The sequence below is a fragment of the Ruditapes philippinarum genome, unplaced genomic scaffold (assembly GCF_026571515.1).
Source record: "Ruditapes philippinarum isolate M1 unplaced genomic scaffold, ASM2657151v2 ctg1392_1_1_1_1, whole genome shotgun sequence".
Lineage (NCBI taxonomy): Eukaryota > Metazoa > Mollusca > Bivalvia > Venerida > Veneridae > Ruditapes > Ruditapes philippinarum.
The window spans coordinates 57,377-74,378 of NW_026856508.1; the positions used below are offsets into that span (position 1 = coordinate 57,377).

At 30.4% G+C, this 17,002-nt stretch overlaps 1 protein-coding gene across 6 annotated transcripts; it reads right to left on the reverse strand.

Annotated features, from left to right (window-relative positions):
* Nucleotides 1-241: 241 nt before the first annotated feature.
* On the reverse strand, nt 242-15,606 carry LOC132746814 (baculoviral IAP repeat-containing protein 3-like). Of its 6 annotated transcripts, none has more exons than XM_060736073.1 (8): nt 15,459-15,606; nt 3,161-3,957; nt 2,541-2,692; nt 2,363-2,408; nt 1,820-1,969; nt 1,247-1,707; nt 817-912; nt 242-487 (listed from the first exon to the last, which is right to left on the reverse strand). In XM_060736073.1, exons 2-6 carry the CDS (start codon nt 3,543-3,545, stop codon nt 1,493-1,495), a joined length of 948 nt encoding a protein of 315 aa, XP_060592056.1. In that variant the 5' UTR covers nt 3,546-3,957; nt 15,459-15,606; the 3' UTR covers nt 242-487; nt 817-912; nt 1,247-1,492. The 6 variants fall into 6 exon arrangements, with proteins under 6 accessions (XP_060592056.1, XP_060592051.1, XP_060592054.1 ...); XM_060736068.1 differs by lacking the exon at nt 15,459-15,606 and adding an exon at nt 10,027-10,153; XM_060736071.1 differs by lacking the exon at nt 15,459-15,606 and adding an exon at nt 8,940-9,050.
* Between the last annotated feature and the right edge of the window lie 1,396 nt (nt 15,607-17,002).

A 17,002-nucleotide genomic window follows, 5' to 3' on the forward strand; every position in this document is an offset into this window, starting at 1 on the left:
TATATATTTTAAGCAGCATATCACCGTTAAAGAAATGTCATATTTGACAGTTTAACGTATAGATGTAAATGTAGATATTATTCATAAGTTAAGTAAACGCTTGAATGTTTTCGCGATAGATAAAGAATTTATTACTTTATATACAGCAATGTTGCACACGATGCAATCAATGCTAGCATCTATTTCCTTATCAGGTTCTGTAAATATGTATCCGCCTGAAATATGCAGAAAACAAAAGAAATGCAGATCATAAAATGTAATATAATTTGAATTACAAGATATTCGAATTTCTAATTTTAAACTAAGTATGTGCGTATCTTTTGACGTATAACTTTATCGCAAACTGGACACCGTCTTAATGGTTCTGCGCATTCCATGCAGAAACGATGATGAGTACAGGGCAGAAATAGAGCATTAGTGTTGTTTTGTTCACACATCGTGCAAATGATGATAGTTTTTAGCCTCTTATTTTCTTCTAAAGGAGTTTCTGAAATTACACATTATCATTTATCACTACATCGTTTCTTTATTACGAATAAAATCAACAAAAAATGTTAAGCTTGGCCTGTGGCAAGTCTTGATAATCATTGACAAAAAAACAGTGTAATGAATGCAATGAAAAGTGTCAGCGTATTCATCAAGTAAGGTAAAGATTGTTTTGGTTTTTGTCTATATTAGTGCCGTCCATAAAGTTATATATTGTACTGGGGAAAATGAGACACTAACGGGCATGCCTAATACATGTATATAGGTGTCAATATAAGAGGTTAATTATAACTACCGGCTATTACAAAATTATTATTGTAATTACCGTACCATGTTCAATGATCTCTTGTTCTTTTTCTATCCGGAGTTGTGTTTCTCTGTTATAGATTGTGTCTATTAGTTCATCTATTGTAGGTTTCACCTTACCTGTATGTATTGATTAACATTTTTAAAGCATAACAAACAAAAATTATAATTACAATAATGATTATAATAATCATTGATCCTGGCACAAAATTTCAGGACGACCTTAACTGCCTTCTTATCGAGGAATATCATACTTATTTTCCTTTACAATCCCATATGACTTTAATTAAAGAAAAATGTCTTTACTTTCTTCAGATCAAAAGAAACATGTGCATTTTTCGTTAGTCAAACAAGTTTTAATTGTTCAAAATTATATGATGAATTATACAATTAAATAAATATCAAAGGAACGTCATTGTAAACATAATGTCAGATACTAGTAACTCATATGTACCTTGCATGATCAATTCTTCAGCAGCAGCGTTGATATCTTTTAACTGAAAGCCCATTTCTAAACAAGTGTCTTTATGTTCTTGCAAAGAAGTTTGAAGCTCTGGATCTCTCAGCGTCATTTGCTCCATTTTACTTGAAATATCCGCCGACTTTTCAATATGTTCTGTATGACTTGACTGGTCGTCATCCTTAACATAATAAAAATACATTGGTTGTATTTCATTTCGTACACGTTGTGATGCACATGTTAAATTAAAAGATTCACAATTAAGAAAAACTTATCAGTTACCCCATTTGTTAATTTAGTAGACGATTGAATCAATGCTATCAATTCTCCTTTCATTCGTCTGGCAAACGAGCATGTAGGAAACCAACGGCAATGCTCCGTCCATGGGTCATCTTCAGGGTCCCATCTCCGGAGTCCACCATCACATGTAAAACAACGTACTTGGTCATCAATACCTAAAGTACAAGTTATCAAATAAAACATATTAATTTCTAGGTCAGAAACAATGTTGAATGTACTACTCTTATCCTAGCAATTATAGGTATTTGAAAAGCCAGGTTACATTACCTGTATAATATAAGCCAGCTTCCGCTAAATCCTGTGGCCTTTGTAATATATGTCTTGGCCATCCAACAAAAGTAGCAATCCGTGACTGAACGCTAGAATATTCCGGATGTCGACAATCTTCGTTTATATGCGTGTTTGCAAATAATTCAGCTGAAATTGCAAGCATAATGATATACATTAAATGAAACTTTGACTATTGTTACTTATTTGCTTTTCTATGTTTTAATACTTAATTCTGACTAATTTTACTAATTTGTTTGTGTGCGTTTTTTTTCTTTAAACCTGAATCTAATGCTTTAGTACATAATTCAACGCTCCGGACCTTTGAGTAATAAAGTTGTTAAGTTGAAGATATTCAATATTCATTAACAAGTTCCGTGACGTACAGTCTCTCATTACATCAGAACTATACAACTTTCAGTAGTATGGGCAATATATATTTCTACGCAATCTTATCCTATTTCAATTCAGCTTTTATTTCCCATCTGGTTTTTATCTGATTTGTAAGCAAACTCAACTATAAGCTTATATAATGATACATACGTGTGTTTTGTTCATGATTTGAATCTATGGTTGGTTGAAACTTTTCCTGAAATATAATCATTAAAATGCACATTGCATAATGGACAGAATTTGATGTAATTTTGTTATATTTTAAATGCGAAAAAAATATATGAAGAGGACAAAACAAACTGTAATCAATAATTATCTTTTGTTATACCTTTATTGCCGACAAGCGTTCTTTTCCAAGATAATCTTCCAGATATTGGCAAGTCGGAAAATTTCGCACATGCTCTTCCAAAGGATCATCTCCGAGGTAGAAGTTTTTTAAGCCTATCCCACATTGAAAACAACGGACCAGGTCGTATTGATCTACACAAAATAAATAAAGATAATCAAACTGAAATATTGATGAGACAGTTCCTTTGTTTGCACTTGTGACAGACATATAACAATTTCAAGCGTTTGTTAATCGATCAGTTACTCTAAATATTAATCGATCTACAATTTAAAAAATGTTGTGTTGAAGGAAAGGGTCTTATTGAGAAATGTTTCTGAAATTTTATCTTCAATATCTCGGCAAAGTAGTTCTTGTCCATAAAAATATTTTAGCAGGGTCATGTACTAATTAACTTATTTTTTTATTTTTATTCATTAGTCTGCAGCATATGTGTCAAAAGTTGCAAATCATAACGCTGCATGAACAAAAATATTTCACTAAATCGAAAGAAATAAATATGAATTTGGGAATGATGAAATCAATAAGTTTTTAAAAAAATGAAACAACAAGCACTGTAATCTACAAAACATTTCAAAAATTAAAAATGATGTAATTCTCACTTGTAAAGAAAAATCCAGCTTTACTTAAAGAAGTAGGATCGGGATTGTTTTTGGTCCATCTTGCATATGAACGCAACCTTTCGCTATAACCCGCATATTCTGGGTATCTAGGAGGGACTGCGGGTCTGCCAGACGGCTTTACATGTACTGAATTTGTGACAGGCGGCTGTGTTCTTGATCGTAGCTGATTTCTGAGAAAATTTTCTGTAAACAAGTGATGATTTCCGGTTGGACTTTTATTTTCAAGGTCAATCGATAAATATGAAAATCCGTTTGAAAAGGCAATTTCATTTTTTCCTTGACTTGATTGGTCGTCAGAAACTTGTTGCGGCTGTGTTTCAAGCCTATGTTTATTCATGTTATTTACAACAAATCTTTCATTCATATATCATTCATCGTACCCTTTTAGAAAAATAATCATATAATAAATGAAAGCAAATAATTACACGATAATTCTCATGTCAATTTGAAACTATTTTTTTCTGTGTCATAAAAAATGTTGGGAAACAGTTCCTGGTAGGAAAATGGTCTGTCGATTTAACATTGGATGTGTTCCATCATTCCTGCTAGAATATATATGTAGTGCATGCGCTTCACGAATGTCACGTGCAAACATCACTCGCGCTTGTATTATGCATCTTCTTATTGCGTTTTTTAAACTTTTATGATGTTTATGTCCTTGACAATTCGACTGCTCTGTATTCAAATATGGCTGCTCGTGCTCGGATGAAAAAGGTATACACATTTGGGTTGTTTGTAAAAAATGTTTTAAATCCTTTCAAGACGTGAATTCATATCTGAAAAGAAGCACGTGAAATGGTAAGATATATAACGTATCGAAAACAATAGGAGATTTCACAAGATATAAACGTTTACGCACAATTAAGTTTTTATATTATTCACTATTTACAAATATTTATATCTTCGTAAACTCATCGCATTTTTATATCCTTATTTTTTTTATATATTTCTCTCTCCCATATTTGATGTATCGTTTTTAAACACATGTTTAACTTTTTCTTTAATAAAAAATAGGTGTGGCAATATTTGAGACTAAAGTATATTTGTGGTCATTATTTCGTTCCCATCTATTGAATGCACCTAAAACATATCTTTGGTTAACCTTAAATCATTTTTTTCAATAGTGCCTGTGTATGCCATTCTACCATTATCAAATTCAGAAATAGAAGATTTATATATAAGTTCAAGATATGAAACACCTACACTCATTGACGTGACATTTTAACAATAACAATCATTTGAAAAAATAGCGTGTTCCTTTTTTTTTTAGCAAATAGTGATTGTATTGAAACTAGAGATAAAATGTACTACAATTATCATTCTTATCTGACCTACGCAAAAAGATCGTGTCATAAATCAGTCATAAAAAAAACTATTTAGGACAGGTTTATAACGATTTATGTATCATGATTTTAAACCTAATACACCATATCGACTATGCAGAGACACGTTCTGATTATTTTGAACTCAATTACACACTAATAACGTTTCCAATTTTTACGATGTGCACTGGAATATTTTAATTGTATGAAATATATTTAATGTTTGTGGTATATTAACTAGTAGCAGAAAGTACTTTACAGCATCATTCAAACGTGTTTTTAGTATCTACAATACATTATTGAATTTAAATTGTCATTTTATGAGATATATGTTTCAAACTTGTTTTTACCGAATCTTTTATCATATGCATAGTAGTAGAATTATGCATAAAGCATAACAAATGGAAGCAATGTGGCGTAAAAGACACATGCACTAAGAAAACAAAACGAAAAATGCAATAACATTATTAATATGATTCAGGTTAAAGCAACAAAAACAACAAAAGCAAAAACGACAACAACAAAACACAAACGATTAATACACGGAACTAAAACTAATAATGTGTGTGTTTGCTTATTTAGATTTCCAAATGCTCGAAATTTAATAATATTCGACAGTCCATGGCACACAATAAATACATAAATAAAAATAAATAAATAAATAAAAATGAATGAATGAATAGATAAATAAGAAAAGGTGTTTAGTATTGCTTTGAGTTGTCGTTCATGTTGTTTATCGAAATTGTTCTTTATCTAGATAACAAAGAAACACATTTTAATGCGACATTGAATTTGTTCCGAATCTTTAAAGATACCTCGTATCTTTAAAAACTTACACTATAATTTTTGAAAAGGTATGTAAAGTAACTTACACTTTCATACATTTTATACTTCTAAAACTTCCTATCTTACATCAAATGTCAAACTGCTGATAAAACATTGTTCAGAAAGAAATACGTACAATAAATTCTTAGCCAACAAAAGCAATGCCAAACAAAATACTTTATAACTACGTCTCGTGTATTTTAATATATTGAAGGTCTGTTCCGGGTTTAATTGAATAACTTGAGCACAGTATATCTCTTAGAATAAGAAAAAAATAAGAAGGAAAGGAAGGAAGTTAAAAAAGGACACTGTTTATTAATAACTGTTAATATTGTAAGCATGATATTAAACTTACCTTTAAACTACACACATGTCATTTACAACATGATCGACACGTTAGATTTATATATATCAGTAATGTGGGTCGATTGTCATGTGATTTTATTGTCATGATTTAAATAAGAAATTTACGAAATATCTGTGCCATTCAGTGCAGTGTAGATAAAACACCTTATTTCCCGCATGGTATTTATATTCGTATTTTTTTCAATTATGACAAATCTGCCAACGTGTCGTTTTGAATTCCAGTTATGTTTACCTGGTTGAAATTTCTTTGATAAATATAAAGTTGAGATAATATATCCTACAATGAAAACCACACTCTTTATTTGTTCATTTATAAATACTGCGATTAACATTTTTTTAAAGATCAGTACTACATTATTTGAAACTAAAAAGAATCTCGTGAAACGAAAAAGAAGAAAAACTTAGTTTTGAAAGTCCATTTCTTAATAGTTGAAACAATAGTTTCTTTTATATTTTGTTATTTAGCAAATCAATGTGTTAAATATCTAATTATCCGGAGATCTTTTTACCTAGATAAGTTGATAAACAAATGTAACCTTTAAACTTTCTTTATTCTATTAATTATTTTTCTAAGTTTGGCATGTGGTAAGGCTCTGACTGACTGTTAATTACGATGTAAAAACACTTGTTACTTAACAAATGCAAATAGCATTATGGCAAATACAAATATAATTTAACAAATTTCTTGATATTCTTATACAAATTGATAAAATAAGCACTAGAATGCCCACTGATAAATTGTTGATGTCCCCTTGAATGCACTTAAGTCCTTCTGAAACATTTTATATACAGTCAAATAAAATCAAATATTAGCTTAATTGCGTTGACTATTGACTATTAACAATTAATTATATCTTCATAACCTCATCGCATTTTTATAATCTAATGTTTATATATTTCCCTTTTCGATATTTAATGTATCGTTTTAAAAACATGCTTACCTTTTTTCTTTAATAAAAAATAGGTGTGGCAATATTTGAGACTAAAGTATACCCATGTGATAAATTTACATTTTAGCCCCACCTATTGAATGCACCTTAAACATATCTTTGGTTAACCTAAAAGCATTTGTTTTCAAAGGTGCCTGTCATAGGCCATTCTACCATTCTCAAATTCAGAAATAGAAGATTTATATATAAGATTAAGATATGAACACCTACACTCATTGACATGACATTTTAACAATAACGATCATTTGAAACAATAGCGTGTTCCTTTTTTTAGCAAATAGTGATTGTATTGAAACTAAAGATAAAATTTATTACAATTATCATTCTTATCTGACCTACATAAAGATTGTGTCATAAACGGTCATAAAAAAACTATTTAGAACAGGTTTATAACGATTTATGTATCATGATTATAAACATAATACACCATATCAACTATGCAAAGATACGTTCTGGTTATTTTGAACTCAATTACACTATGATAACGTTTTCAATTTTTACGATGTGATATTCTAACAGTTCAAATTTTTTAAATGTTCTTTTTTAAATGATTTTTCAAAAGAAGGCATATCTAAAATGCAGTGTTCTCTAAACTTCACCCGTTTAGATGTGAGTTTAGTATAGAGTAAGTATTTGTGACACATCACATTGACAGTATAGAATAACGTGTGTCCTGACTTAAACAACGTTGTTTTGGTAAGTTTTAACATGTTTTCTTCCGTTTAATATCATGAAATCTCACAATAGATTCCACATGTTTGTCATGAAGTGCATCATATTTACTTAACGAAAGGACTATTATTTATAATTAAATTTTAAACAAGTACAGTAACTTACCTAAATATCAAAAACTGTTTAAAGTATTCCCATAAGAAATGAAATTTTACATTTAATAAATTAAATATAAGTTTCCAATTGTATGTGCTTTTTAACGAATATATCAACTTCGTTCCACGTGGATACGCCAAAATATACATTATGCGGTTATTCTTTTTTCTCGATCTAATATCTACATAATCATATAGTTCCATGGACACCTTGTCACCTTGGACGTTCATTGATATTATCCATTTAAACAATCATACAGTAGAAATATGTTTAATAAAACAAACAAGCAAACAAACAAACAAACAAAAAGAAAACAAACCATTACCTAGCTACTTTAAATCAATATCCACGGTTTGTCGTAATAAATTCCAAAAATAGATTGTAGCAAAACTACATTATATTGATTGATTTAAAGTAAGTTAAGTAAGTTAAGTTTATACTTAATCATAATTAAGGCAGCTCATGGTGTAAAATTATATTCATCTGATTTTTTTCTATATAGGGATTTTATTCAATTTAATGGTTAATTTATAAAAAAATGAAATAACATTAACATTTTGGTAGGACAATTACAATTTGTTGAACGATTTAAATGATGAATGTTATTTATTCATTTAATTTAAAACAGAATATAATAATTTAGATTCGACGACCGCAAGCTTTGGGTGAGTTATGTGTTCAATAATATATTTAATATGTATATGCACTGGCTTGATATATTTTAATTGTATGAAATATATTTTATATTTGTGGTATATTAACTTATAGCAGAAAACACTTTACAGCATCATAAACTATATGTCTTAAACTTGTTTTTTCGTATCTACAATACATTATCGAATTTAAATTGTCATTTTATGAGATATATGTTTCAAACTTGTTTTTGTCGAATCTTTTATCATATGCATAGTAGTAGAATTATACATAAAGCATAACAAATGGAAGCAATGTGAAGTAAAAGACACATGCGCTAAAAAAGAAAACGTTAAAGCAACAACAACAACAAAAGCAAAAACAACAAAAAACAAACGATTAATACGCGGAACTAAAACTTATAATTTGTGTGTTTGCTTATTTAGATTGCAAACTGCTCGAGATTTAATAATATTCAATATTAATTATAATAAATAAATAAATAAATAAATAAATAAATAAATAAATAAATAAATAAATAAATAAATAAATAAATAAATAAAAGAAAGTGTTTAGTATTACTTTGAGTTGTCGTTCATGTTGATTATGGAAGTTGTTCTTTATCTACATAACAAAGAAACACATTTTAATTCGACATTGAATTTGTTCCGAATCTTAAAAGATACGTCGTATCTTAAAAAACTTACACTGTAATTTTTGAAAAGGTATGTAAAGTAACTTACACTTTCATACATTTTATACTTCTAAAACTTCCTATTTTTATATCAAATGTCAAATTGCTGATAAAACATTGTTTCAGAATGAAATACGTACACGAGATTCTTAGTCCACCAAAAGTAATGCCATACAAAATACTGTTATAACTATATTAAATATTGACTTCAACTTGAGGTCTCGAGTATTATATATTTCAATATATTGAAGGTCTGTTCCGGGTTAACTGATTAAAGCTTAAGATAACATAAGAAAGGAGTGTTTTACAACGAAATCGAAAAGTGTTTAGGCACATAAAGCTTAGGAATGAACACATTTTACTTTCTTTAAATATGTGTTTATATCTTCGTAGTTATGGATTTAGAGCACGAAAGATGCTTACCCCCTTAAAGGGATACTCACGCAAATTAATGACAAACGTATCAAACTTATCTTATCAACTCAAATCACGCTAAAATGACATTTTTAAAAGTCCCAGCATGTATTTCTGTATAAATTCTATATATTTTGGGTTTGAAGCATGAATATATCTATATATGTTGAACGGAATTTAGACGCGGACAGAATCACCGTATAGTTTTAAAACTAGTCATGTGACTTGAACAAACCCTGGCAGTTACAATAATAGATATTGTTGATATTGATATTGCATTTGACATGTTCTTTAACATTTCAAGAGTTCACAGTGACAACAATTGTGAAATCTTAACGCTCTAACCTGACCCACGTGGGTCAAGTTAGGAAACCACCATGTGTATTCATTTTGAGGTCATTTACATATTAATGACTGTAAATTCAAAACGAAGAAATAAAAATTGTGCCTGTGTCTCCCAAATGAGTGCTGCCTGTGTACTTATTTGTGATAAAGGGATCAAAATGTAAATAAAATGGCAATTTGACTGCCATAAAGATTACTTTAAAAAATCATTATAATTCTACTATTTGATAAAATGCAAAGCAAAATATGGCTATTATGGAAACTACATTGGAACATCAAAAATAAAACGCTGTTGAAAAAAAAAGAGAATTATGGCATGTTAAGACTTGGTGGGCCTTTAAGTATTTAAACAGAACGTTAGAAGAAATGAGTACTTGTTAAACGCTTATTCAAACGTCCGGTTTAAGCAAAACCAATACTTCAAATAAAGTTATTGCGAAATGACAAGTTTAATAAAAGATCCCCTACCTGTTAATATTTGTTTAACTTCCCTATTAGATCAACAAGATAAACTAAAGTAACATCTGGATCAGTTATTTTCTGAAAAGTGCAATGAGAAATAGAATGAGGAAGTTATATGTTGTAAAGATTATGTTTAAATATATTTACAGTTCATGATTAGAGTAATTTTAACACTGCAGATATACAGTAACTTAACTACATTCAAATTAAACCTTAGAGGATTATGTTGTAGATAAAAGTAGCTTAGTGACAAGAAAGAAAACAACAAATGACATCGGTGACAGGAGCTATCTTATATCTATAAATTATGCTTTACTGAAATGGATTTCACTTAGACTTGCAATCCTAGCAAAATTCATTGGATACAAATTACAGATCATACGATGATCCAATCATAACGGGACACAAACAAAAGTTTTTACATAAAATAATACATATTGTCAGTAATGATATAAATACCAATTTGTTACCAATACGTGGTCACAATATAAATATATAGTGTAAATAAAATAAACTGGCTGTTTTTTTTGTTTTTTTTTTGGTTTTTCTTTTTTTTTTTTTAAAGAAAACACAGCATTACTTTAACTTTTATTGTGAACGCAGTTTACTCATTCTTTTATTCTAATTAGACATGTACAGTAAGAATTCCAAAATATTCCTGTAATTAAAATAGTTTTCTCAAGGATGAGCACAGTATATCTCTAAGAATAAGATGAAGAAAACAAGAAGGAAAGGAGAGAAGTTAAAAAAGTAAACACTTAATAAATTACCGTTAATATTGTAAGCAGGATGTTAAACTTACCTTTAAACTACACACATGTTATTTACGACATGACCGACACCTTAAGTTTATATAGCAGACAGATTCGTGATTAATGTGGGTCGATTTTTCAGGTGATTTTATCGTCATTTTTTTAGACATATCTGTCTGTACGCCTTTTTTTCTCACCTGGTATTTATATTCGCGTTGTTTTCAATTATGACAAAGCTGCCAACGTGTCGTTTCGAATGCCAGCTAAAATTACCCAGTTGAAAATTCTTTGTTAAATATGAAGCTGACATCATATACTTCCTACAATGAATCATAATACGCCTTATTTGTTAATTAACTAATAATCATTTATGGTATGTTAAACGTTGCAAAATTCAATAAGTCTTTTATTGGTCTATATCCAATATTTATATTTTTATTGTATGATAGTCTCAATATTTCGACTGCAAGACAGACCGATTTTATAATCTGATATTTCATAGATGTCTGTCTTTTGCGAAGGGCGACCATCGTCTATATAATAAAAAGCCCTAAAGCGCACAAATTCTTGGGCTAATAAATTATTGTATGACTCTAATTTTATATTCTATACCATAATATATATTCAATCCTACTGAATATTTGTTCATCATAAAAATATTTGTGTGCGATAATTTTCTATATTGTTGTGAAATTTGAAACTAGTCCTTTACTAAAAGTACATCTCAGTTATTTTTAGATTATGAGCATACCTCATTCCAAATTTGGTAAGGTCGCGCAGCCAAAGGTCGCGCGACACTTAAGAATCCGCTTTCCCAGGCATGCTAGTTCCAAATATGGAGAGGTCGCGCAATAAGAGGTCGCGCAGACAAAAAGTACAAGATTTAAGTTATTTTTAGCCCTTCAGCATCTCAATTGTTGTTTACAAAGCATAATTTGGTCATATCAGATTTTATGAATGGGATTCCTATCTGCTTTATCTATATACAGGTTACTTGGTTCAAATGTTGAGCTATAATGTTGTAAAGTTGGAGAGATTATATTTCTGTTATTCAATGAATTATCAGTCAGTATTATAAGTTTATAGAAATATCAATCAGTAGTAAGTGTATTGGTCTTATAAGCCATATATAATACATATATATTAATTAATGCAAGTATATTTTGCACTATTAAGTTGCATTATTGGACATATAATAATTATGCTATTGATTGTTAACATGTAAAATATAACTATTACGTATTTTTGAACTTATGTTTGTATCGTACAACAGTCTGTATACCTGAACCAGTTGCAGGCCAATTTGAACATTGTTAAGGCATTGTCAGCACTTTTAATAGGTCGCGCAACATTGAGTTGTGTGTCAAATTGGTTAGCGCAAGTAGGTCGCGCGACGATCTACTTTTGCACACCACCCTAGCTGCGCAAACAGAAGGGTACTTTACTAGCTGGGTTGGTTTTGAGTTGGAGTTGGTTGAGTTGGTTAGTTTTGGAGTTAGGTTTTGATAGTTAATTGAAGAGATGTATTTGTTGAAGTTGATAAGAATTTTACTTTGGTTTTGACTGTTGATAGAAAATAAAATGATGCATTATTTTGATTTACTGCAATAAATATAATCCTGCTTTCACTTGGACTTGACTTTATACCATTATACCAGCATAGAAAAATGGTTTACTTTTAAGCGAAAAGAGTGAATAAACAAACCTTTTCACAAGAGAATGTTCGCAACAATATATATGTTCTGTATTTGAAAATATATATTGTATAATAAAACACATTTATTGTAGTGATACTGAAAAATATTTATTCATGGGATAGGACACTTAGCATATTAAGCCCCGTCAATAAATTAGGCACGAATTTCTGATAAAGCGTTTTCATCCTGATTAAAAAAACAGTGTAATGGAAATTATCAGTGTGAATGTCACTTGTAAAAAGTGCATATGCTTAATGGTCAATAAAAATAAATGCGTATGTCTAAAAAAAATGGAAAAACATTTTAAAGTCTTCGGAACATACGAGGGTCAAAAATAAAACGTACGAAGAATTTTCAAACAATCACTTATTGTTATATATCACAATCAATTGGAAAAATATTCCTGTAAACTGATGCCATATCTAATTTGATAACGCAAATACCTTGTACGTAACAGCGAATTAAAAAAAACATGGGAACGCACACCCGGTGTAGTGCATAAATTTGCGCTGACAATAAGCGCTTTATGAAGCGTATATTTTACAATATGGCACAGTTAGATTTCAAAATACGCCAAAACGATATTAGCCATATTTGACGTTGTCGGAAAAAATGACTTATTTAAACTACATTTATCGTTGCAATCACAATTCATATGTCACATGTAAAAGAAAAAACTCGCGTTAAAATTATGCCGTCGGAACGTCACGAAATTCGATCAATAAGAAAATGTGTCAATAGTAAGTCGAGAAACTGTTTAAAACGTAGAAAGGGATAAGGGAATTAGGGAAAATGTTAAGGCAGCCACATCATTGTTTTGATTGAAATATATGGTAAAGAAAGGGTGATTGATTAATTAAAAAAAAACGAAAAATAAGTGATAGACAGAAAGAAGAAATTTTCAAGGACGTTGGTAACGTCAATCGCCGAAACAGACGTAGCAGGCGATTGACTGTGGACATTATAAACGATGTTCGACAGTAGCTACGGAACGGTGCAATCAAATCTTACTTAGAAATTTAAAACGATAAATATTAATGACATTATTATCACACTGGCCATAGCTTTCGCAAAAGCGGTGGGTTCACCGCAGCGCCGATGGAGATTTCGTCGAAGAAGCGGTGGATGAAATATGGCCGTTTGCTGCTGTCGGTAAGTTAATGACTGAATTTTACTTTATGTTTTAATGTTTTACCGGAAACACGTAGTGAGACTGGAGCCCACATATGTACGTTTCCAACTTATTACACACACACACGGTGCAATTCATTGCCATTTTTGCTAACACTTCTGTACAGTTTGACATTGGGACGCCACTTTTGCCTTTTTTAGGTTAAAACACGTACAAATGTGTGCAAAACGGCCCCTTAATGCACCACCATAATTATGTATAATACTTGCACAAAACAACCATTATTTGGAATATTTGAAAATTGTAATTGCCTTTTTAACAATTGATTACAACGCAGACGGCAGTGGATTCGATTGCAACGCAGTACCATGAATGTCTTTTGTGAGGGTTTAACTTGACATAATGCATGTTTCAATTTAGAACAACCCCTTTCTTGTGGAAGATGTTCACGAAACATGATAAAATGCTACATATGTTCACGAGCCGGGATGGCGAGTTAAAATATGTGGCATTTTATCATGTTGAGTGAAACTATATACCATATTTCACGAAAAACGGAAAAATAGCCTTTTTATTTAATTTCATTATCAAAGAAAAATGGTTACGAACTCCCTAGGTATATAGTGAAGCACCATATTTCATGGGTAAAGTTAAATAAAGTATTTCATTATATACCCATAAATTTTCTCCCTAAAATACACGCCAATATTGAAGTGCAAATGCGTTTCAATGCAACGGATAGAAAATTCCGTATTATACGGTCAATCTCCACGCATTGATCTCCCCTTAATTAATTCTTCGGCGTAGAATTCTGCCAAGGGAGGTAATCACTGTGAGGAGTTTGAAATACGGTACCATATATTATAATCTCCACGCAGTGATCTCCCCTTAATTCTTCGGCACCAAGGTCCGATATATCAGAATTTCTGATATATTATATTTTTTTCAAAAATTGTTTTATCTACTGCTTTCATCAATCAGATAATTTTTTTTCTTATTTATTTAACAATGTTTATGAATAAATAGATAAATAATATGAATATTTAGAAATAATTTTAAAATTATGAGAATATTTTCTACCGAGATAATATTTTTTAGCTTTTGAATTTATTTTTCGTTTCTTTGTATACTTTTGATAATTTTGATAAACTATATCGAACGTAGGCACTAAAGTTAAAAATAAAACAGAAAAAGAAAAATGACGTTAGATTTTCTATGTAACGGTCGAAATTTACATTTGGATTTCGACGTTACGTCATGTGACTTTCATCATCATGTGATGTCTTTGAAGGCAGTGATTGCAATTCTGCCAAGGGAGGTAATCACTGTGAGGAGTTTAAATATATTGAAGTGTCGGACTATTTTTGACGTTGGTTCCGATCTTAGCTTTGTATAACGTTGCATTTGGAAACGGGAACCAAAATTATTCAAGGCGTGGCCGGTTTGCAAGAATTACGTATTCATACGCCAGTCATGATTTTATTTCTTGACAACTACATTTCATTTTCTGAATAAACGAAAAGGTATATAATAAAAGGAAAATCATGTTGTAGTAGCTATCTGAGAGTATGTATTTTTCTACTCGCAACGTTGAAAAATTGATATCTCGCTCGACCTTCTGTCTCGCGAATTATCAATTTTCCACCGTTGCTTGTAGCAAAATACAAAGCCTCAGAAAGCGACTACAACATGACATTCCGTATATATGGCATGTTAAACGTTGCAATATTCAATAAATTAATTTTTGTTCTATATCCAATCTCTGTATTGTAGATTATTTTAAAAGATCAGTAATACAATATGTAAAACTACAAAAAGAATCTCGTGAAACGTAAAATAAAAAAAAGAAACACTTACTTTTGAAAGTCCATTTCTTAATAGAACAATAATTTCTTTTATATCTTCCTTATTTAGAAAATCAATGTGTTAAGTATCTAAATATCCCAGCCATACTTATAAAAAGTCTTTATCAAAAAAGTCAATGGTTTAAACAACAGTATATGTTATAGTCGAACCGTTACACTTTGCTATGATTCACTGCGATCACGTGATATGGCTGCAAGTGGCTATGGAACTTCTCACTTTACCGGATTAGATCGATCAAATGGTTTATTTCTGATCAGATGTTACGCCTAAATATGATTCATTTCCTCCAAACCGTTTATTATTTTTTGTCTGAGTCACACCATTTTCATATACACATATACTTAAAATGCATGTATTTTGCCATCCGTTTAACAAATCAAAGTAGCTTGTTACAAACATTTTGCAGGGATCACATGATACTTTCCCTTCATTTTAAAATTTAAATTGTCCTTACTATTCAAAGAAAATTATCTGCTACATAATTACTTTGAAACATTGGTCTTCCTTATAACCAATAAACACGATACTAGCATGACCAGATGAAGTACGTTTTATTTGATTAACAAAACAAATATGGGGCTTAAGACAGAGCAATATTTTACACAAAATTTATAACACTGAGAAACATGTTATCGAAGCACATTGTTAAAACAGCAGTTGATTGGGTCTTTCAAAATAGTCATAGTATGGTAATAGTATACGCCGTTGTCTGCGATTGAAAAAAGTATAGACGCGGCCCATTTTTTTGCAAGATCGACCGGGTGAAGTATATTTTTGCGCATGCAATATCGGCTTAGGGCAAGACTTTTCAATGTTTACATAGAAACATAGTAGCTATTTATAGACAATTTGCACTAAAGTTGACGGTAAAGAGATCTACGTTTTTTTTATTGAAAAAATATAAACACGTATAAAAGATTTACATATAATATGCATATCATCTATTTATGTTTCAGATCCTAGTTGATTTGACTGTCATGCCTAACAGAATATTTACAGTCAAAAAAACATGATTGAGTAATTTCACAAAATCTTGGAGCTGTGATATGTTAGTCAATTATGTAAAGTGACAATCTGCTCATTTTTTCAATGGTCGGTCTTGCTTTTACTGAACCTCTGTTCATAAAGTCAGCTAGATATAATGCTAAAGAAATCGATGAACTAGGTAAATCACTGCCATCTTTAAACTTAATTCGTTCTTTCAATTTCATAAAATAAGAGAAATATTTATTTACGGTAATACTGTAGTGTTTCTTTTAGAGGTAAACATTTTATTGACCTTCTGAGATTCAAGGTTCTGACCCCCCCCCCCCCCCCCGGTGAGCTCATCGCTTATTGTCTGTTTCAATCTCAGGTCTGAACTGAATGTGAAGTACAACAATTTACAATTATCAACAAAAAATCTGAAGGCTCTACAACCGAACTTAAATGTTCTGCTGTCAAATATTCCGTTTCTCTCTCAAAATTCATGACTGAAAGGGAACATATCCAAGCATTAAATCTTCAAGGTTATAATCAAAAGGAATCAAAACGGG